The sequence below is a fragment of the Phyllostomus discolor genome, chromosome 5 (assembly GCF_004126475.2).
Source record: "Phyllostomus discolor isolate MPI-MPIP mPhyDis1 chromosome 5, mPhyDis1.pri.v3, whole genome shotgun sequence".
Lineage (NCBI taxonomy): Eukaryota > Metazoa > Chordata > Mammalia > Chiroptera > Phyllostomidae > Phyllostomus > Phyllostomus discolor.
Genome location: NC_040907.2, coordinates 4,858,699 through 4,879,049, shown reverse-complemented (window position 1 = coordinate 4,879,049; position 20,351 = coordinate 4,858,699). Strand labels below are relative to the sequence as shown.

At 55.3% G+C, this 20,351-nt stretch overlaps 1 protein-coding gene across 3 annotated transcripts; it reads right to left on the bottom strand.

The window, feature by feature from the left end:
* Positions 1-434: 434 nt before the first annotated feature.
* Positions 435-19,537, bottom strand: CA6 (carbonic anhydrase 6). 3 transcript variants are annotated; one of them, XM_028513788.2, is made up of 8 exons: positions 19,368-19,534; positions 16,993-17,172; positions 12,548-12,696; positions 11,807-11,899; positions 7,791-7,860; positions 4,388-4,545; positions 2,554-2,677; positions 435-521 (listed from the first exon to the last, which is right to left on the bottom strand). In XM_028513788.2, the coding sequence occupies exons 1-8, from the start codon at positions 19,441-19,443 to the stop codon at positions 439-441; spliced, it is 933 nt and encodes a 310-aa protein (XP_028369589.2). In that variant the 5' UTR covers positions 19,444-19,534; the 3' UTR covers positions 435-438. The 3 variants fall into 3 exon arrangements, with proteins under 3 accessions (XP_028369589.2, XP_035881157.1, XP_035881156.1); XM_036025264.1 differs by having other exon boundaries at positions 2,557-2,677; XM_036025263.1 differs by lacking the exon at positions 435-521 and adding an exon at positions 2,349-2,470 and having other exon boundaries at positions 19,368-19,537.
* Between the last annotated feature and the right edge of the window lie 814 nt (positions 19,538-20,351).

Sequence of the window (20,351 nt, the reverse complement as noted above, 5' to 3'; positions counted from 1 at the left end):
ATATTTGAAATATTACAAAGGAAGAGAAAAGAGACGTTTTCAAATGACCAATTTCCAGAGTTATTTATTACATCTCATGACATGATTGCATCTAATGCCACAGGGCAGTTTGGGCTGGCTGGTGATTTCCGAAGATCAACGTGTGTGATTTCACAGGAGGAGAGCTGGTCCTGCAGACACCTTCCCCAGTCAGCTGCCACTGGTGGTGTCTGACTCCAGTCCCTTCTCATACATCATAACTGTCTCACTTCCTTTCGTGGCTGATGGTTTCCACTGGTTTAATCCGAAATTCAGCAGGTGCCTGGCCTCAGGGGGAGTGGTGCGATGCCGCACACAGACCCGGGAGCCAGGGCAGGGCGCGGGCTTGGGGATGGGGGGTAGGGGGCACCTCTTCCCACACCAGCTCATGCCGCCGGCTCAGTAGTGATTGCTCGCTCTCTAGGCTTTCTTCTGGTCCATATATTTCCTCAGGTACTCGAGGTTCCTGTTGATCTTGTGTAGGTAAAAGTGGAGCTCAGGGTCTAGAAAACGTTATAAAAAGAAGAGGTCGTAGAAAGAGTCACAACATTGGAGGTTCTCACGACCACAGAACGTGGGGCAGCCAGACACCCGCCCCACACGTGGGTTCGAGGGAAGCGTGTGTGAGTCCTCAGAATGCCCACATTTCCATCCGACTGGCTTTCAGGCATCTTCCCTGTGTCGGAATTTAGGCTTGCAAACTGCCAAGACCCAGGGCGACATGTGGCAGGTGGTTCTACTCTTGCACCTTAGCTTCAAAGGTGATGCGCAATAGCCCTTCCTTACCTTAGAACACATGGGTGTTTTCTAATAAATAAATTGCTAGAGGCCTGTATTTGGCCTTTGTCTTGATTTCCCAATTGACCTGGGTCCCTCAGGGCATTCCTCACTGACGGTCTGGTCGTGTTATAGAACTGAGAGGTACGGAACGGGGAGGTACCATCACCCAGCAGGCTCAGCTGGAGCCTGGAGCCTGGGCCTGAGGGCAGGCAGGTGGAGGGGGTGATGCCAAGTTCCCTCTTGTGTTATCAGCGAGGGGTGGCTCGGATCCCTCAGCTGGGGGGCGGGGAGGAGCCCTCTTCCTGTCTACTGGGAGTGACAGGAACAGCCCTACACCGTGAGACTCGGAAGGCCCGCAGTGGACCTGCAGCAGCCAGCGGCATGGAACACTGCGGCCCGAGGGGTCCCGGGATCTGGAACAGCTGAGCTCCTTCGTGAGGGGAGTCGGAGGGATGCCCACCCCCGCCATGGCCACGCGGAAAAGGCACGTGAGGTGTGGCACGTGGGAAACCACGCAATCTGCCTGTTGCAAGGAGAGCGTGTGGTTTCACTTGGGAAACCGGGGGAATGTGGGCAGATCAGAACAAGGAGACGGATGGGGTCTGAGCTCTCTCTGGCTAGTTACTGCCAATATCATACATAGTGCAATGTGGAGAATTATCTAAATTGAATTTACTGGAGTGACGTTGGTTAATACAATTATATAAGTTTCAGGGGTACGATTCTAAAATACAACATCTGTATATTGTGTTATGCGTTCATCACCCCAAGTCAAGTCTCCTTCTATCCCCCCTTCTTATCCCCCCCTTTTATCTCCCCCTTTACCCTCTTCCACCCCCCCCACCCCCTTTCCCTCTGGTCATCACCAGTATGGGGAAATCATAATTATAGCTAGTATAGTTTTTTTCCTTAGCATTGCACTGGAGGAGCAAATTGGTGCAAAGGGGAAACAATAAAGGAACCCTGGAAGAATACGGGAAGGAAAGTGCAATGGGCCTTTATTTTGGGGGGTTTATGCATGGAGACTTAAAAATCTTGAAAGAGATATATAAAGGTGAGGAAATAGCGATTGGAGACCAGTTCCATCGTGCCAGAGGATGTGAAGATGTAGGGAATGGTAAATAGAGAGAGATTGCAAAGACACAGAAGCAGAAAAACAGATGGGAGAATTCCAGAGTATCTACATTCTTAAACCCACAGAAGGGAGGCAAGCCGAGAACACAGCTGGAGCCTGACCCCGTGGGTGAGCGGTTCCAGAGGACACTGGACTGCCTGCCCCTGCAGCCAGCGCCCGGGTGCCAGGGCCTGACCCCCGAGAACATGTGGTTAACCCTCCCTTGAGGGAATGTGTAGGAGGAGTTGCAATGAGCTTGGGCTATAGGCCAAGATAAAGGTGCGTGGGAAATCACTGGAGTCGGGTTAAGTAAGGTTGGCGTGAGCCTACACTACTGAGGGCGTGTCGGGATTGCTGACCTCCTGCTTCCCCTGCCATCTTCGGCCAGGCCCCGGGGGCAGTGAACCACATAGTCAGTCATCCACCCTCGTTGCCTCCTCCGTTCTACTCACTAGCATCGCTGCCCGGACTGGGAAAGTGAGTCATCCCCTTGGCCAGGCCCTGGGCGGATTGGTCTGCAAGGAGCCTCCTGCTGCTGAGATGACCCTCCTCCCCTTTCTGTTGCCGGGAGAGACGGGTCCACCAGAGAGGGAAGAAGACAGGAGTCAACCAGCTGCAAGAAGCAAACGAGTTGATCTCACCAGGATTAGGCTGATACTTGAAGTTGGCTTCCACCACTCTGCCGCCCAGGGGCTGGGTCCTGCGGTAATTGTTCTGCATGACCTTGTGCTGGTGGTTCAGTAAGGAGGCCTCGAGCTTCCCGATCTGCCGGCGACAGGGAGGGAGTTACCGAGAGGAGGAGGCACTGGGTGATGTAAATGGGTCTAGTTAGAAAGGGAGCCGGATCGTGGCTGATGGACTCGGATAAAGCAGCTGGGAGAGCTCAAGGCCAGAGGAGGTTTTGGGGTAAGACGTGTCAGGCATGGGATAGTCACCCATTTATTCTTCCAAAAATCTCTTTTCATCTTTTTTTTATGAGTAGTTGGTCAACAGTAGAAAGGAGAGTAAGAAGTCAACAGACATACCAAGTAGCAAGCTCAATTTTTATTTTTCTAAAAATATCTATATTTTGTCAATGTCCACTGAAAGGCATTTTTGCTGCATGTATAATTCTAGACCTGCTCCTCATTTCTCTTGGTGCTTTAAAAATATGATTTGCAATGTTGCAGGTTCGATTCCCAGTCAGGGCACATGCCTGGGTTGCAGGCCACGGCCCCCAGCAACTGCACATTGATGTTTCTCTCTCTCTCTTTCTCCCCCCTTCCCTCTCTAAAAATAAATAAATAAAATATTTAAAAATATATGATTTGCTGCTTTCTGACCTCACTTGCTGTGTGAGTCAACTCTCAGATTATCATTAAAAGATTGTCAGCTCTCTGGCTGATTTGTAAACTTTATCTTTGATATTTTTTTTGTGGTTTCACTGTGGTATGTTTAATGTGTTGTTGTTGTTGTTGTTGTTGTTTTAATTTACATCAACTCATTGGGCTTACTGAATATACGACTTGGTGTCTTTCAACTATTCAGAAAATTGGTCAGCTAATATGTCTCAAACTGTACCTTTTCTCTATGCTACTTCTATTCTCCTAGAACTTCAGCCAAATATTTGTTAGATCTCTCCACTATATTCTGTTTTTTTTTACTTCTTTTTCATATTTTCATCTCTTTGTCTCTTTGTGCTTCCTTTTAGATCATTTTCTCAGCTCTGTCTTCCAGTTCACTAATTCTTTCTTGAACCGTGTCTAAGATGGTATTAACGCCATTCATCGTGTGGCCAAGTCACTGGGGAGGTGGTATCTGGGGCCCTTGCAGCCTGGTTGGCAGCCTTTCCGTGTGTGGGTGCCCTTGTGTGGGGGTCTCCCCACCTCCCCCTGGGGCAGGGAAGTGAGAAGTCTAAGAAAAAGAAACCTTTTTTCCTGAGGAAGAATACCACCCAGCAGGAAATGCCAGCTTTGCTTTGCAAGCTCTGCACACCGGTCCTTTCTCACCCAGCAGACGTTCCGTGCCCGTGCTGGGCTGGAGGACAGAGACGCCTGACACTGCTCTTCTCCCGAGAAGCCTCAGGCGTTTGTTTCAGCGTGGCACAGGCTGAAATGCCAGCTGTCCTTCCTGCGTGAAGCCACTTACGAGGTTAGAGTGTGAGCTCCGTGAGGACAGGGGGGCAGTGTCGCCAGGGCCTCTGAGAGCACACTCAGTAACTGCTCACCTTCCCTGCGCAACCCCCTCCGCTGACCTGGATCACGCTCCCCGCTTTCGCTGCATCAGCTATGGTGCCTCGGACCCTGAGATGCCTGCCTGCCCATCCCTGCCACTGCACTAGTAAGATCACCATGGCAACACAGGTGCGGCTGCGCAGCCCTGTCCACAGAAGGCACCGTAGGCGCCCAGGTGTTAGGCATTAGGTGGGACTGCGGGGCCTCTTGTCCACCAGACAGCTGAAAGGGGAGGCTTGGGGGAGCTGATGCCATGCATTACCTGTGCCCTGGAGAGAGGGACCGTGTCCGCCAGCAGGAACCACTGGACGTTCTCAGTACAGGGAGGAGTGGTGAGTGAGCCCTGGTAGGTGTAGTAGTCCTGGAGGTTTTGGGGCAGCATGTCCTGGATGTGAAGACCACTTAGAACTGTGCTTTCTCCTATCAGAGGGGACAATAGATAAAAAAAAAAAAGTGTTAGCGACTGCAGCTGCCCCTCGGGAAGCCAGCTCAGCTCACCACCACATGCAAATCTCCTGACTTAAGCAGAAGAACTCAGAAGCTGGTTATTGGGGAACATCTCCCCAGTTTTCTGCTTCCCAGAAGGGGTGAAGAGCGAAGGCTTTGCGGAGGGACCCGCGCAGCCCCCTCCTCCTGGCTGAGTGGCCCTGGCCGGGTGCGCAGCCCTGCAAGGCTCCCTCCTGGTCCTCGACAGGGGAGGGCCGGCAGGACCGCCGTGGGGGCAAAGGGGGACAAGTTCATGAAGAGCTGGCGAGGGGCCGGCACCCAGGGCAGGACCTGGCAGTGTAGTTGTCATCATCGTCATTGTGAGGCCAAGGGTATGTCTCACGATAAACGGAGGAAATTGAGGATGACTCCCAGAGGCTTCTGGGCAAGCGTCCTTGAAGGAACAAAATCCCCGGGTTTGGCTTCATTGAGAAGTGGATGGAGAGAGATTAGAAAGGCAGATCAGAGCCAAGCCGGGGGGCCGGGGGCTGGGTTCTGGGGTCCGGGTTCAGGCCTCTGGTCCCGAGATCCCCTTGCTGCCACGTCCTTTGGGAGCCACGCTGAGCCTGAGCCACAGGTGGGGGATGGGAGAGGGGTGCAGCAGGTGTCTGAGGCCTCCCCAGCCCCCCCCCCATCGCTGCATCTGCAAATGTCCCCCATTGCCCACAGCAGTCCGAGCTCAGCATGAGGTTCGCCAAGCAACATGGAGTTGAGTTGAATTTTGCTTCGCTTTCTCCGAGCAGTTTTGCACTTTTTAAGGGCAAAGAGGGTACTGTTCCGACACAGACATCAACAGGCCTTGTTTAGCCAAAGCCGGGGAGTCTAGTGGTGCAGGTCCCACGAGTAAGCAAGAGACTGCTGTTCTGTTGTTCCTGGAAAGATTTCAGAACACAACCTTCCGAAGGGCTCGGTCACACAGGTTTAGCTTCACGACGCTGTCACGTCTAAGCGGGTCAAGAATTCCAGAGCCACCCCGCAGCTGCTGCGGGATTATGGCGGTTCCTTAAGAAATCAAACACGGAGTTCCTGTGTAATCCAGCAACTCCGCTTCTTGGGGGTACACCTGGAAGGCCTGACGGCAGAGGGGTGAGAACCACCGCCTGGCCTCGGGTTGGCCGTGGGGAGTCATGGGGAGAGGGATATCAGCACCCCTTCCAGGATCGGGGTGGGGGAGGGGGCTTGGACAGCAGGACAGAGGACGTCCTTTGCTGAGAGGAGAAAGTCACTCAGAAACAAGCTGGAAAAGAGACGGCAGTGCAGGGTGATGTGCGGGCAGGGCTGAGTTTTAGGTCTGTGTGGCAGCGTCAAATAACCTGTCGGGAAAAGGGGGCGGAGTCCAGAAAGAGGCGGGGCTGTGGGCAGTGCCCAGCAGAGGCAGAGGTTGCTGAACTGGAGGAGGCCCTGGCCCCAGGGCCGTCAGCAGCAGTGCACTGTGTGAGGTCGGTGGGCTTCATTGCCCTCCAGGCCAGTGGGCTCTCCTGCTGGCCCTGGTCTCAGCCAGCACATCAGCCGGAGGGTCGTGCGTCCCCCTTGCCTCACCCAGGCCCGCCCGATACCATCACTGCGTGGGGGACCAGACACAGGCGTGTGGAGTCCACAGCCTGGAGGTGGCAGTTCAGGCCATAGACCTGAACCAGGGTCCGAGGAAAGACGGGCTGGGCCCCTCGGACATTGGAGAAGGCGCCCGAGAAAGAGCAGCGCTGGGGGTGGGGGCGGGGCCGGAAGGAGAGCCCTGTGCAATGCGTCTTTGTTTCAAGGTCGGTATGGAGAAGAGAAGAGAAGAGAAGGAAACGGGCCAGGAGACCTGACCACGGGGGAGACCTGCAAGGCTGTGCAGAGTGGGGGGGGCCCAGGGGAGGGTGGGCGAGAAAGAGAACTGTTGGAAGGGGGGCTGTTTGAGGAGCCATTGTGGGGGACGGGGGGGGGGGGGGGGGGCCCAGAGACACTTGTGTTTGCCTGCGCCGTGGGGCGGGCGGTACCGGAGCTGAACCGTGTGCTGAGCGGACTGACGCCCTGAGGGGTAAGAAGTCAGTGAGATTTCTCTGCAGGAGAGAAGGGTCAGGGGCCAGAGGGCGGACCCCGAGCACAAGGGGCGCGCCCACGTGGAGGCGGTGTCGGGCCAGATCAGGGACTTCTCCCCGGTCAGAGACTGGGAGCTGGAGTGGGGCAGGGGCGGGCGGGCTGGCTGAGAAGAGGTGTCTCCTCCCGATGAAGAGGCAAGGCAGGCGTCTGCTCCTTGGAGCAGCTGAGGCCGGGGCAGCAGTGGGGGCTCTTCAGGAGAGAAGAGAAAAGGCGGGGTGATAATTCTGGAGAGGGAAAAGCAAATGCCCAGGGTAGCACTGTATGTTAAGATTTCATGGCAGTGTCAGTGTCTGTGCATATTTGTAGTTATGAACAAAAGTAGTGGCAGTCAGATGTCTGTGTTTCTGTCCACATGCCACATGCAGTCACCTGACTCGGGCTGGGAGCTGGTCTGGGACTTGGGCTGGCGATCTGGCGGAGGGGTGGAGGGGTGGAGGGGTGCAGGCGCCTGCCTGGGCTCCCCAGACTGATGGCCTGTGGAATCTAAGCTCCGAGGTGAGAGGTGAGAGGCTTGAGGTGTGACTGGTCATGAGGACGTGGGGCCCCTGGATTGGAGGTCAGGAGAACTGGGGGAGGGGCGAGAACAGAAGTCCGGGAACTGGAGTCTGGGAGGTGTGGCCAAAAATGGCAGGCTCCAAACCCAGGCCTCAAAGCTGACAGTGCTTACCGCTCAAGGTCAAGAGCCGACCTTGGAGCAGGCGATGCTTCTGGCAAGAACTGACCTTCCGGAGGCCAAGGGAAGGAAGACCCACCCCCCTACCCTGTGATTCTTCTCAACTTGAAGCTAAGGAGGACCTTTCTCTAGGAACCTGGGTCCTCACACCAGCAGGGGCCAGAGGTGAGAGATAACTCTGGCCGTCGGGAAGTTCCAGCTGTGGGAACCCACAGGCAGGGTTCGTGGACAGGCTTCTCAGCGGCGTTCCAGGCCTGAGCCCGCAGCGGACTTTGCTGGAAACACAGACCTCGCCCAGGGAGGGGTGCACACTCCTGGCAGGGCTTATCCGCCAGCCTCCCCAGCAGCCCCCTTTCCCTGCCCCCCTGTCGCCCCCTTATGCTCATTCCTCTTCCCTCCTGCAGCCGCTGTTGGCTTCCCTCACCTGAATTCGTGACGTTCTTCAGGTGAGAAAGGAGGTCGCTGTAGTAAGTGTTTTCGGAGTACTCCTTGACCTGCAGGGGAAGCACGGAGCGCTCCGTAAGCGGGAGAGACTGCCGGCCCATCCCCACTGGCCCGGCTCTCGGAGGGCTGGCTGGCCCGCTGGGCACAGCCTCGAGGGCGGGCAGGAGGCAGCCCCGGCTGTCTGGAGGGCAGCCTGGCGGTCCTTTGCCACCAAGTGCCTGGGCTCACCAGCCTCTTCCAGGGAGACAAGCCCCGAAGCCTTTTGGCAACTTCTTGGTGACAGAGGATATCCTCAAGGAGTGGCCAAAAGTCACTGTAAAATTTCCCCCTGGGGGACCCTGTCAGGGCTCCACTGCCCCAGTCCCGCCCACCGCCAGGTCTCTCTTCCTTTCCTGTTTGAGCGTCGGTGTCTTAAAAGTCAGAAAAGCTGCTCTTCGTGAAGAAGGTCTCTTTCCCAGGGTCCCCTTCAGTCAGCGGGGCTGACCCAGTGCTCCTGCCACTGCGTGTGAATTCAGATTTCTGGGATCTATACCTGCCGTTTGCCGTTTGTTTTCTAGAGGGGCCGTGTCTGTTTATTTTGTTCCTCTGAGCCACCTTCGTGTTCGACAAAACTCAGCGCACCGCCCAGCCACGGGGGTTGTCTTCTGAGTGGTCGCTGCAGTGATTACCAGGCGCCACCTAACGGAGGTCGATACTGACTTAATTCCAGTAAAATACGCAACTTTGCTCCAATACAGCTCCATGTCTTCCTCACCGTTTGCCATCTATAATTATATATAGGTATAGGTATATACCTATATATATACCCAGTAACACAGTGGTATAATTATTGCTTCAGGCTGTCTTGCAGGGGGCGGTTAGAGAAAAAGTAGTATGCGTAGATGACCTCGTGCATTTGCCCACTGGGCCACCACTCCTGGTCCGCTGCCTTCTCTCTGTGGACCTGAGCTACTGTCCAGTGTCATCTCCTGTCAGCCAGAAGGACTTCCTTTCGTACTCCTCGTAACACAGGTCTGCTAGCAGGGACCTCTCTTTCTGTTCATCTGGGAATGTCTTTAGTTTGCCTTATTTTCAAAGGGTGGTTCGGTGGGATATCGGCTGCCTGGGCGACGCCCCTTCCACTGCCCTCTGATGATGTGTCTCTAACGAGAAATCAGCCACTGGCTGTACTGCCAGACCGTAAGCATAACACATTCTTTTTCTCTTGTCGCTGTCAGCAGTTCAAGGTTGATGGGTGTGGCTGTTCATCAGACTTGGGGTCTGTTCGGTGTCTCGGACTGGTAGATTAATGTTTTTCCCCAGTTGGGAGAGTTGGGGGCCATTGCTTCTTCATTTTTTCCTGCCACTTTCTCTCCTTTGCTCCTGGGACCCCCACTTCATGGATGTCGGGGTGGCGGGGGAGAGACCTTGTCCCCCGCGAGTCTCTGAGGCCATAGTTGTTTTTCTTCAGTCTTATCTCCTTTGTTCTTCGAGTTGAGTCGTTTATTTGACCTGCTTCAGATGCACCGGTTCTTCCTTTCCCTGCCTCCAGTCTGCTTCGAGCCCATGCCATGAATGTTCCCATGTTCTTACCCTTTTCAGCTCGAGACTTCCACGTGGTGCATTGTTCTAGTTCCTGTTTCTCTCCTGAGGGGTCTGATTTTGGATCATTGTCTTCATATTTTCCTTTAACTCATTGAAAGTAGTCTTTTTAAAAATTTTTTTTAGATTTTATTTATTTGTTTTTAGAAGCAAGAGAGGGAGAGAAATATCAATCAGTTGTCTCTCACACGCCCCACACTGCGGACCTGGCCCACAACCCAGGCATGCACCCTGACTGGGAACTGAACCAGCGACCTTTTGGTTCACAAACAGGCGCTCAGTCCACTGAGCCACACTAGCCAGGGCACAACAGTTGTTTCAAAGTGCTGTCTGAGAGCCCTGGTCGCCGTGGCTCAGTTGGCTGGAGCATCATCCCGTAGACCTCAAGGTGGTGGGTTTGATTCCCAGTCAGGGCACATGTCCAAAGTGAGGATTCGGTCCCCAATTGGTTGGGGAGCAAAGGAGAGGCAACTGGTCAGTGTTTCTCTCTCATATCAATGTTTCTCGCCCTCTCTCTCTCCCTCCCGGCCCCTCTCTCTCAAAATAAATAAGCATTTCCCTGGGTGAGGATAAAAAAAAAAATACTGTCTGCTGAATCACTCTGGGGCCACACAGAGTCCATTTCTATTGACTGTTTTTTTTTCTCCTAAATATGGATCACGTTTTCCTATTTCTTTGCATGCCCAACTTTTCCGTTGAAAACTGGACACTTTTAGGTAATATCTGCTAGCAGACATGAATCCTGATTTTTAAAACTCATGCCGAGCGGTTCGTGGGTGCCCGTTCAGTAACCGGCCTGGGGTTCACCCGCAGGGTGTGTCTCCCTCAGCAGGAGGCCTCGGATGTCTCTGCTCGGCTCCGTTTTTGTTTTTGTTTTTTTTATCTTCCTAAAGTACATTTTTCCATCCAAATCCTAATTTCACATTCTAAATGGGACTGATATCACACAAGAGAATGTATAATGCTAGGGTGGGCATTTCATGGAATTGTTTCTAGTCTTTTTTTTTTAAAGGATTCTACTTATTTATTTTTAGGCAGAGGGGAAGGGAGGGAGAGAGGGAGAGAAACATCGATGTGTGGTTGCCCCTTGTGCGCCCCCAAATGGGGACCTGGTCCACAAGCCAGGCTTGTGCCCTGACTGGGAATCGAACCAGCGACCCTTTGGTTCACAAGCAGGTTCTCAATCCACTGAGCCACACCAGCCAGGGCGTTTTTGTTTTTCTTAAACGACAGAAAGTTCTTCTCTCATGGTCCCGGAGTCACGGTGCCAGCCTGGCCCGGCTCCCTGGGAAGGCTCGGGCGGGGGGATCCCTCCTGCCTCTCCCGGCTCCTGGAGGTGGTCAGCGACCCCCGGTGCTCTCAGCCGGCAGGGGCATCTATTGTTCCAGCCCCACTTCCACCGTCACGTGGCCCAGGCGGTCTGACTCTGCTCAGTTCTTACCGATTCTTGTTCTTTTTCAGCCCGGATTCCGAGGGGCCACCGAGGGGCAGCAGAGCCGGGCGGCCAGCCCGCGCTGCTGGAGACGCCGTGCTCCAGCGCCCGCAGCCCCGCGGACGCGCGCGGCCCGCGGACGGATCTGGGTGAGGGGTCAGAAGCGCCTGCAGTCCAGCCGGCTCTCAGGTTGGCTGCACCTCTGACTTCGCCCCTCTGGGGAAGCCTGTAGGTCCTCCGTGGCCCTCTCGTTGCCGGAATCTCTTCGATACATTTCTCGCTGGTCTGCCACTTGCCACTCACCCCAGCTGGGATGAACCTCAGACTATCAGAGGGGGAGTGTACCCTCTGTTTTCCGTCAAGTTCGCTGCTTTTACTGACAGCGCCCCCGCACCGTGGGTTTTCAGCTGATCCCCCAAATCCAGTCCTTTGGTGAAGCTGCTAGCTTCCTGCCCAGCCCCGCTGAGAGACCACCGTGCTGGCGGAGTTGGAGTGTGGGGGCAGCACCAGCCCAGGGCGGGAAGCCCCCAGACTACCATGGTTCTCACTCGAAGTCCAGCTGTTTTGCACAGATAAATGCCTGCATTTGTCGTTTGCCTTTGGTCCGCTTCCAGAACACTGCTGAGGTTGTTTGTGACACTTTTATCCAATTTAACACTCGTGGGGGGGGGGGATTGGACTCAGTGACCAGCCCCCCAGCCGTAGTGCCACCCTCCAGGCTTCCCCCTCCCCTCAGACCAGGCGATGTCCATCAACCCTTCTGTGGCCCCAGCTCTTAAATCAACTTGCCCAACGTCTCCGAGTGCGATGACACAGAAGGAATGTGGGCTCGGAAAGGGTGAACCTTCCAGAAGCGGCGTGTGCACGGAGCGTGAGCTCAGACACAGGAGGGAGGGGACAGGAAGGAAGGCCCTTCGGCTCCTACACCGAAGGCCTCGTGTGGGCGCCAGGGCGCCACCCCCGCCCGCGGGGGCTCCGCCTACCTCCACCAGGGCTGCCAGCACCGCCAGGCCGTCGGGGGCGCTCTTGGCAAGGTCGTAGCTGCCGTATTTAGAATTGTAGTGGACCACGTGAATCTGTGGGGACAAGAGAGGTGAGTCGGGGCAGTTCCTTTGGCCGCTGTTGGGGGAAGGAGGAGAACAGAGAGGCTCTGTCGGAGCCCTCAGACCGCCCTTTCCATCCACCTAGGCCACGGCCTCTGTCAAGACTAGAAAGCTCTCCAGGAACAGAAAGAGTGCGAGTGGCGTCTGGGAATATGGCAGCTCAAGGGCATGTGTCCGACCGCACCTCCCTCCCTCCCTCTGGGTGGACCAGCTGGCGGAGTCCAGAGTGACCACGGGAGGCTCCGGGGTTCTCCTGAGGTCCCCGTGGAGTGGACGTGAGCCCCTTGCCCCACGAGGCCGCTGTGGACCTGTGAGCATCCTAAGGACAGATCTGAGCAAGAGAGGGAACCTGCAAAATCTGACAGGTAGAGACCCCTCCGCAGGTGAAGGGGGCTTGCCCGGCTGTGGGCGGGGGTGTGCCCTCCTGCCTCACTGTGACCTCTGCGAGGGCAGGCCCCTGCCTGCACCCCGAACACAGCAGCAATCAGTGAGGAGTTGTGATGAATGAAAAGCAAATTTGGCCATGGGGGACATGATGCCACCTCCATGCAAAGTCTGTGTGGCGGTTTTAACAAGAAGGGTGTTTGCAGAAAGCGGGCCCCGCGGGGGGCCTCCCGGTACCTCTGCCACGTATCTGAGCCCGTCGACGGTGTGCTCGGAGCCGCTGATGCCGAAGGGCACGCTGCCCCAGTGGAAGTGCATCTGCAGGGCCACGTACTCCGTGCCGTCGGGGGCTGTCATGCGCATGGTGGGGGGCAGGCTGATCTGCACTGGGAGGGAAGGCGAGGGGCAACGAGGGGCGTGGGTGGGCGTGGGTGGGCTGGGCCTGCTGTCTAGGCAGCCTCCCTGGTCACCCACTCACTCCTGGGACATGAGCAGGCCGCCCATGGCAGAGGCGGCTGGCACCCAGGGCGGCATAAGGAGTAGGCACTGAGTCAGTGGGGCTGGGCAGGTGCCTCTCCCAGCGTGCCCACCTGCCCACCCTGACCCGGAAGGGCGGGAGCAGGACCGCAAAGTAGCAGGTGTAGCTTGCTGGCCCCAGGGAAGGCCAAGGCCCTGAAATACCGTGGCCCGTGGGTGTGCAAACCAGGGTCTCACTCTCCACCTCTGGCTGTTCTGGAACTCGCCTGGGGTGCAAGGAGAGGGGGTGGGGTCTCTGGGACTAGTTGATTCCTTTTACTCTCCAGAGTGAGCACCGTCAGTCAGGCTCTGAGCCAGGAGCTGGGATGGGCCAGTCAGTGAGCCACAGTCCCTCCTCCAGGGAGCCCACGCACGGAGGGGCCGACAGCACCTCTCGAGGGAACAGTGTGGTCAGTCTCACTGACCACTGAAAGTCCAGTGCCTCAGGCCTGTGAGCTTTCCTGGAGTCTATGAATAGGCCTTTGGGGGCATTAAAAATATGTCTATTAGCCAGTACTGCTCCACCAACTGTCACTAACCTGCAACAAAATAGAGAAATTGAGAATAGGCTTAAGAAACTTTTGTAGCAATGTGTCTCAACATCTAGGTGTGTTTTCAGTTTCTTCTTATTGAAATGTAAGTTATGTCCATTTAATATAATAAAAACGGGGCACATAAAACTATAAAGTAGAATTTGAAATGAAAAATGCAATGCCGTTCCCATGAGCAACCCCCAAAATTAAATATTTAGGCAGAAATCTAACAAAATACATACTAGAGCTATGTGAGGAAAATCACTAAAATCTGATGAAAGAAATCTAAGAACTAGCCCTGGCTGGCGTAGCTCAGTGGATTGAGCGCGGGCTGGGAACCAAAGTGTCCCAGGTTCGATTCCCAGTCAGGGTACATTCCTGGGTTGCAGGCCAGAACCCCCAGCAACCGCACATTGATGTTTCTCTCTCTCTCTCTCCCTCCCTAAAAAATAAATAAATAAAATCTTTAAAAAAAAAAAAAGAAATCTAAGAACTAAATAAATGGAGGAATATTGCATGTTCTTGGATGAGAAGATCTAATATTGCCAAGGTATCAATTCTTCTCAACTTGATCTATAGACTCAATGAAATCCCACTCGAAACCCCAGCAAGGAACGTTGTGGACACCAACCGACTGATTCCAAGTTCACGCGAAGAGGCAAAAGACCCAGCGCAGCCAGCTCCACCCTGAACAGGAAGGAACGACGTCAGGGTGCCGACACTCCCTGACTCCCAGACGCGAAGCCACCCACTCAGGACAGTGTGGAGCTGTCCGAAGAGCAGACACACACGTCAGTGGGACAGAACAGAAAGCCCAGAAACGGACCCATGGAGACACAGTCGACTGATCTTTGGCCAGCGGGCAAAGGCAACGCAATGGAGCAGACAGATCCTTCAACAAGTGGTGGTCGGACACTGGACACCCAGATGACAAGGAATGAATCTAGACACGGACTTCGCACCCTTCGCCAACATTAACTCCAGATGGATCACAGGCCTGAGTGTAGAACGCAGAACTACATGCGACTCCTGGGAGACAACGTCAGAGAAAACCTAGATGACCACGGGTGTGGTGATGACTTTCTAACTACAGCATTCATCATAACTTGATTAATGAAAGAAATCGTTGCTAAGCTGGACTTCATTCAAACTTAATGCTCCTGTTCTGCAAAAGATAGCATCAAAATAATCAGAAGGCAAGCCGCGGGTTGGGAGGAAATGGTTGCAAACCGCACATCCAGTAAAGGACTGTCGTGCAGAATGTACAATGAGCTCTTTCTAACCCAACAGTGAGAAAGCGAAGGACCGGCTTAGAGGGTGGGCCGGAGATCTCACTGGACACCTCACTGAATAAATACACAGACGGCAGGAAGCATATGAGATGACGCTTCACACATCCCATGTCACCAGGGAAATACAAATTAAAACAACAGCGAGACACCGCTGCACACCTGTTAGAATGGCCAAAATCCGGAACTCTGACAACCCCAAATGCAGGCGAGGACACAGAGCAACGCTGGGCAGCCGCTTTGGGCGACAGTTTCACAGTTTTGTACAAAACTGAACACACCCCCACCGTGCGATCCAGCTGTCACACTTCCTGATAGTCACCCAAAGGCGCTGAAAGCTCATGTCCGCACAAATCCTGCACACGGATGTTTATAGCGGCTTTATTCATAATCGCCAAAACCTGGAAGCGACCGAGCTGTCCCTGGGTTGCTGATGAGTAAGGGACCCTCGGAGCATCCAGACAGCGGAGTACTATTTAACGCTCAGAAGAAATGCGCAATCAGGCCATGAAAAGGCAGGGAGAAACCTTCGATGCACGTTGCTAAGTGAAAGAAGCCAGTTTGAAAAGCTACATACTGTGTCATTCCCACACTGCAACATTCTGGAAAAGGTCAGACTTTGGAGACAGCAGAAAGGTCAGTGGTTGCCAGGGGTGGGCGTGGAAGGAGAGATGAATCGCCAGGGCAGAGAGAATAACGGGTGGGGGACGTACTCTGTGTGACATCACAGTGATGAACACATGTCATTACACGCGTGTCTGGCCCATAGAGTCCACAGAGTGCGCAACCCCAGGAGTGAACCCTAAGGGAAACTGTGGATGTTGGGTGGTTGCGATGTGTCAGTGTAGGTTCAGCCTCGGTTAAAAAACAAAGTACCCTTTTGGTGAGTCCCATTCACGACGGGATAAGCTGTGCATGCAGGAAGTAGTTGAGAGATGGCCGTACTTTCTGCTCAATTTCCCTGTGAACCTAAAACTGCTCTAAAAACTAAAGTCCACTGTCCTGACCAGTGTCGCTCAGTTGGTTGGGTTTTGTCCTCTGAAGTGAAAGTCGCAGGTTCGATGCCCAATCAGGGCTCATGCCTAGGTTGCGGGTTCAGTCCCTGGTTGGGTGTGTTTGAGAGGCAACCAATCAATGTTTCTCTCCCGCTCTTTCTCCCTCTCTTCCCCTTTCTCTAAAAATAAATAAAATCTTTTTAAAAATAAAGTCTATTTAGGCCCTGGCTGGCATAGCTCAGTGGATTGAGCGCGGCCTGGGAACCAAAGTGTCCCAGGTTCGATTCCCAGCCAGGGTACGTGCCTGGGTTGTAGGCCATAACCCCCAGCAACCACACATTGATGTTTCTCTCTTTCTCTCTCTATCTCCCTCCCTTCCCTCTCTAAAAATAAATAAATAAAATCTTAAAACAAACAAAAAAAAAACAAGAAACATTTGACTGTTTAAAAAAATAAAATAAAGTCTATTTAAATATATTATATAATATATAAATAGGTAAATAAGTATATATTTATATCTTAGGTTTCAAAATACTAAAATAACCCTGCATAATCAAAATTAACAAATGTTTATTTACATCATGTCAACTTCATTGTTAAACTTGCTATTCATCAAAATGCCATTAGACTTGAAAATTTGTAGATTAGGGTTTTTTCCTTCAGTAGAATTCCTGAGCGTGCATGGAGCTTGCTGAAAATGTGTAGCCAGTTGGAAAAAGTAGCCAAATCATTTCCAAGGCTAAATTATAATAATCTTTCAAAATACATTAAAAAATATGAGTAACATGGACTGTGAATGTTTTCTGCTTGATGTGCTGCTGTGGGGTGGGGCGGGCTGGGAACCCCAAAGGAAGCGGCTTCTGGCCCCCACAGAGTTCTGCGGACATGAAGCACGGATTTGACAGCTGTCCAGTCCAGCTTTCTGAAGTGGGGACCCGGCTTTTCCTGTCTGACCTTCACCCCCTTTCTCAGAGGGAACAGAAGAGGAGAGCTGCTTTGAAACCTCCAAGAAACACCGCGCCCACCTGCTGGGCACTTGGTGCCCATCAGACTCAGCGGAAGAGGAAACGGAAAACCAGAGGGGGTCACACATCAGCAGGCCACACAGGTGGGCCGGCCACGTGGCCTCCGCAGCAGGACTGCCACGTCACCTGGGTTTGCCTCTGGCTGGGTCAGAGTGCGCTCAGGACCGGCCAATGGGGACGGGAGGAACCAGCTGCGGACTCAGCCCGACCACAGAGGCTGCGCGGCTTCGCAAGAGCCTCCTCCTTTCAGGGCCTTAACGCCGGTCAGCCCTCCAGCCCCCTGGCTGCGGGCACTGGACCCCGGGCTGACCACCCGCCCCTTACCTGAGTGGCCGGTGTTGGTTACGGGGAACTCAACCCCCTGGGCCTCGTAGCCAGTCAGGTTCAGAGGCTTCAGGGAGGGGTTGTACTGCACCTTCTTCCTCTGCAGGTTGATGGGCGACTGTCGCTTCCCCCCGCAGGCAGGGTGCTCCCTGGGCCAGTGCTCCTCATCCAGCGCCCCCCCTGAGACAAGAGAGAGCCAAGGCGGTCCCAGCGCGAGGTGATGCCAGGTGGAGCTGGTCCCAGGGTACCTCCCCCAGGGCTCAGGCAGGATGCCAAGGTCAAGGCCAGAGGTCTGCCTTCTAGAAAGCAGAAGCAGGGCCTCAGGGGGAGGCGGGAGGGGCGTCTAAGTCAGCTGCAGGCACCCTGGTGTCTGGAGCGTGGGTGCTGGCTCCCGGCTCTGCTGTTGCAACCCCCTGCCCAGGGACCACGACGGGGCTATTGGAAACGATCCAAGTCTTGACCACAGAGCTCCAGTCTGAGTGACTCTTCCCTGTGGGTGACTGTCAGCTGACAAAGGTACCAGGGGCTCCTTGGGCTCAGCGTCACTGTGCCGCTTTCAAGGGCACGGTGTCCCTCCCAGCCCCCAACAGTGACACGCTCCTCCACCCCCCAATAATGGCAGGGGGGGCAGGAGCAGCAGGACACCCCACCTATTTCCTCGCTCCAGCCCCTTTAGACTGGTTCCCAGGAAAGACCCCTGGGTGCCTGCACCTATGGATTCAGGGCAAGAGAGGAAGCGCCAGGTTCCAACATGAGCAAATGCTGAGTGTGAAAAACATCAACGTAAGGAGGGTCACCTTCCTTACTAACCACAGTGGGGAGGGGGCCTGGGCTCAGACCCCACAACCGGGACCCAGGCTCTGCCTCCCCCTGGGGCGCAGCTGTGTGGTAAGGGCTCAGCTCGTTCTAAGGAAGATGTGTTTGTATTGGGGCGTCTCGGGGTGGCTTGGGTTTGCCAGAGAAAAGTCAATTCTGCTCTCTAATGTACAAACCAGTTTTTAAACAACTCTTTCCCAGAGGCAGATGCTAGGATCAAGGCCAAACTTCCTGAGCACAGTCAGGATCAAAAGGCTTCGCCAGTGTCAGGGGCGTGGGTGAGCGTCGAGTGTCCCCGGAGGGCCCTGCAGGAGCTGCCCCCAGGTTCTCCCAGGCCCTTGGCGACTGTCCAGGAGGCCCACGGCCCCAGAGGCCGGCGGAGCTGGGGAGGACGAGACCTGCCCGGTGGGACTGCTCCCCCGCCCCCAGCCTCCTTCCCTCACGGCGGGCCGGCGGCCTCCACGGGATTCCTCGGCTCCAGGGCGGAGCCCTTGGTCAGCGCCGGCTGTGCCGCCCCTGAAGCTGGACTTTCTGGGCCTCCTTGCGATGCCCCTAACCCTGTGACCCTTGACTTAACAGGACATACCTCACCCTGAATGTAGTTCGCCATGTGTCTGGCGTGGGCGGTGGGGGGGCCTGTGCAGAGAGGGGGCTCCACGCCGGGTTTGCTCAGAAAGGATGGGGGGTGGGAGGCAAGCGGTCTGCACTGCCACGGGGAAGGGGCGTGCCGCGGCCGAACCCCACAGACGCAGCGGCCTTCCTGTCTTTGTCCCACACGTGGGCTCAATCCCAGGGGCTTTGATTTCACATTTAAGAGTTGGGTTTCAAGCCCTGGCTGGCGTAGCTCAGTGGATTGAGAACCGGCTTGCGAACCAAAGGGTCGCTGGTTCGATTCCCAGTCAGGGCACATGCCTGGGTTGCAGGCCATAACCCCCAGCAACCGCACATTGATGTCTCTCTCTCTCTCTCTATCTCTCTCTCTCTCCCTTCCCTCCCTAAAAATAAATAAATAAAATCTTAAAAATAAAAAAAAGAGTTGGGTTTCAGCGAGGTGTGGATTCCAGGGTCAGCAGGGTCGTGGCACCTGGGGGAGGGCAGCCAGAGTCTACCGAAAAGTCCCGGGTTCCTGGCCTGTTGTGACATTCTGGGTGAACCACACGTCAGGAAACCGCCGAGAGGAACGCCCCCCCAAACCCCGCACGCCCTCTGCGGGACTGCACGCAGCCCTTCCTAAGAGCTGTATTTTCCACTCACAGACCCAGAGAGCCGAGGGACTTGGCCGTTGTCAGAAGCCGCGAGCGGCCCCCACGCCAGCTCCGTGGGCAGAAGAGGTGTTAGAGCAGAAGAGCGGCAGGTGAGCCGGGATCTGGGCACAGCTAGGTCCTCTCCTCCTTAACCGAGGTTTGGGTTCCGTGGGACGGACGTCCGCACACCCGGGACGTGGAGCCGGCGCCGGGCAGACCCCGGCCCAGGGACGGCTCGCAGCTGTGCGTGGTCGGCCTCGCTTCACCGTGGCCCTCGGAAGGGCACCCTGCAGCACCCTGGGGTGGGGGGCTTACCTGAGTATGTCCACTCGGTCCTGTGCTGAGCCAGGGCTCCCACGAGGAGCAAAGACATCAGTGCCACCGGAGCCATCCTGCAGCCGCTGCTCTGGGACCAGGACCGATCCAGGGAGCTCTGTCATTAGAGGCTCAGTCACTACCTGTGAGCCCCAACGGACCGAGCCCGGCAGGCCGATCCTCCCTCGGCTGCACCCTCGGAAACAATAACACCTCCCCACAATGGCCCTACTGACTCCGTTTATAGGGCGAGACGGGGCGCACGGGCCTGACCACCTCCTGACCTCCTCCGTGTCGTTGCTGTGTCCAGTGAGCCCATTGGTTTGGCTGCCCCGTGCCCTGTCTTGTGAAATCTCACCTGAAGGGCCACACAGGGCAGCCTTTGTGGATGGGGAGCTTCGGGGAGAGGAAAGGCCCCAGGCACAGAGAGGCGGGTGGGAGGCCCCCCCCCGCCCCCGCACAGGGGCACACCCTGCACCCTCGCTCCTGTGAGCCACGCCCTGAGGTCTGGTGGGGTGGGGGGCTCGCCAGGGCCAGAAAACCCTTGCCAGATCCCACCTAGTATTTTCTGTCTGTCCCAGCAATTGTCACCAGCTACCACTGCAGACCTCTGCCAGGCACCTTGGGAAATGGCCTGCCTCCTGCCCGCCCCCCACCCGCCCCCTACACCCCACCATGTGGGCACAGGAGGGAGACTCCTCCCTGGAGGCAGGTGCTCTTAACCTCACCCTGAATTCAGCGTCTCACCCTGAGACCCCAGCTCAGGAGCCCCGTCCCAAGACGTGCATCCAGGCCATCAGACTGGCATGTGCACCCGTGTTCCCCCAGGAAGTACACATGTTCCCACAGCTGCGGTGAGCCCCATCGAGCCCCAGCCGACCAAACAGGGCGCATCAGTGGACTGTCTAATCCTCCGGTGTCACTTGGCTCAACAGCCCTCGCGCTGAGCTGAGGGAGAAGCTTTTGAGTTGATACCTGCTGACA

Coding starts and splice junctions, on each gene's coding strand:
- CA6 (XM_036025263.1), bottom strand. CDS start 19,443: ATGGCTCCGGTGGCACTGATGTCTTTGCTCCTCGTGGGAGCCCTGGCT. Junction 17,173..19,367: donor GACCGAGTGGACATACTCAG/GTAAGCCCCCCA, acceptor CTCTTGTCTCAG/GGGGGGCGCTGGATGAGGAG. Junction 2,678..4,387: donor TCCCTCTCTCCAGGGCACAG/GTAATGCATGGC, acceptor TGTCGCCGGCAG/ATCGGGAAGCTCGAGGCCTC.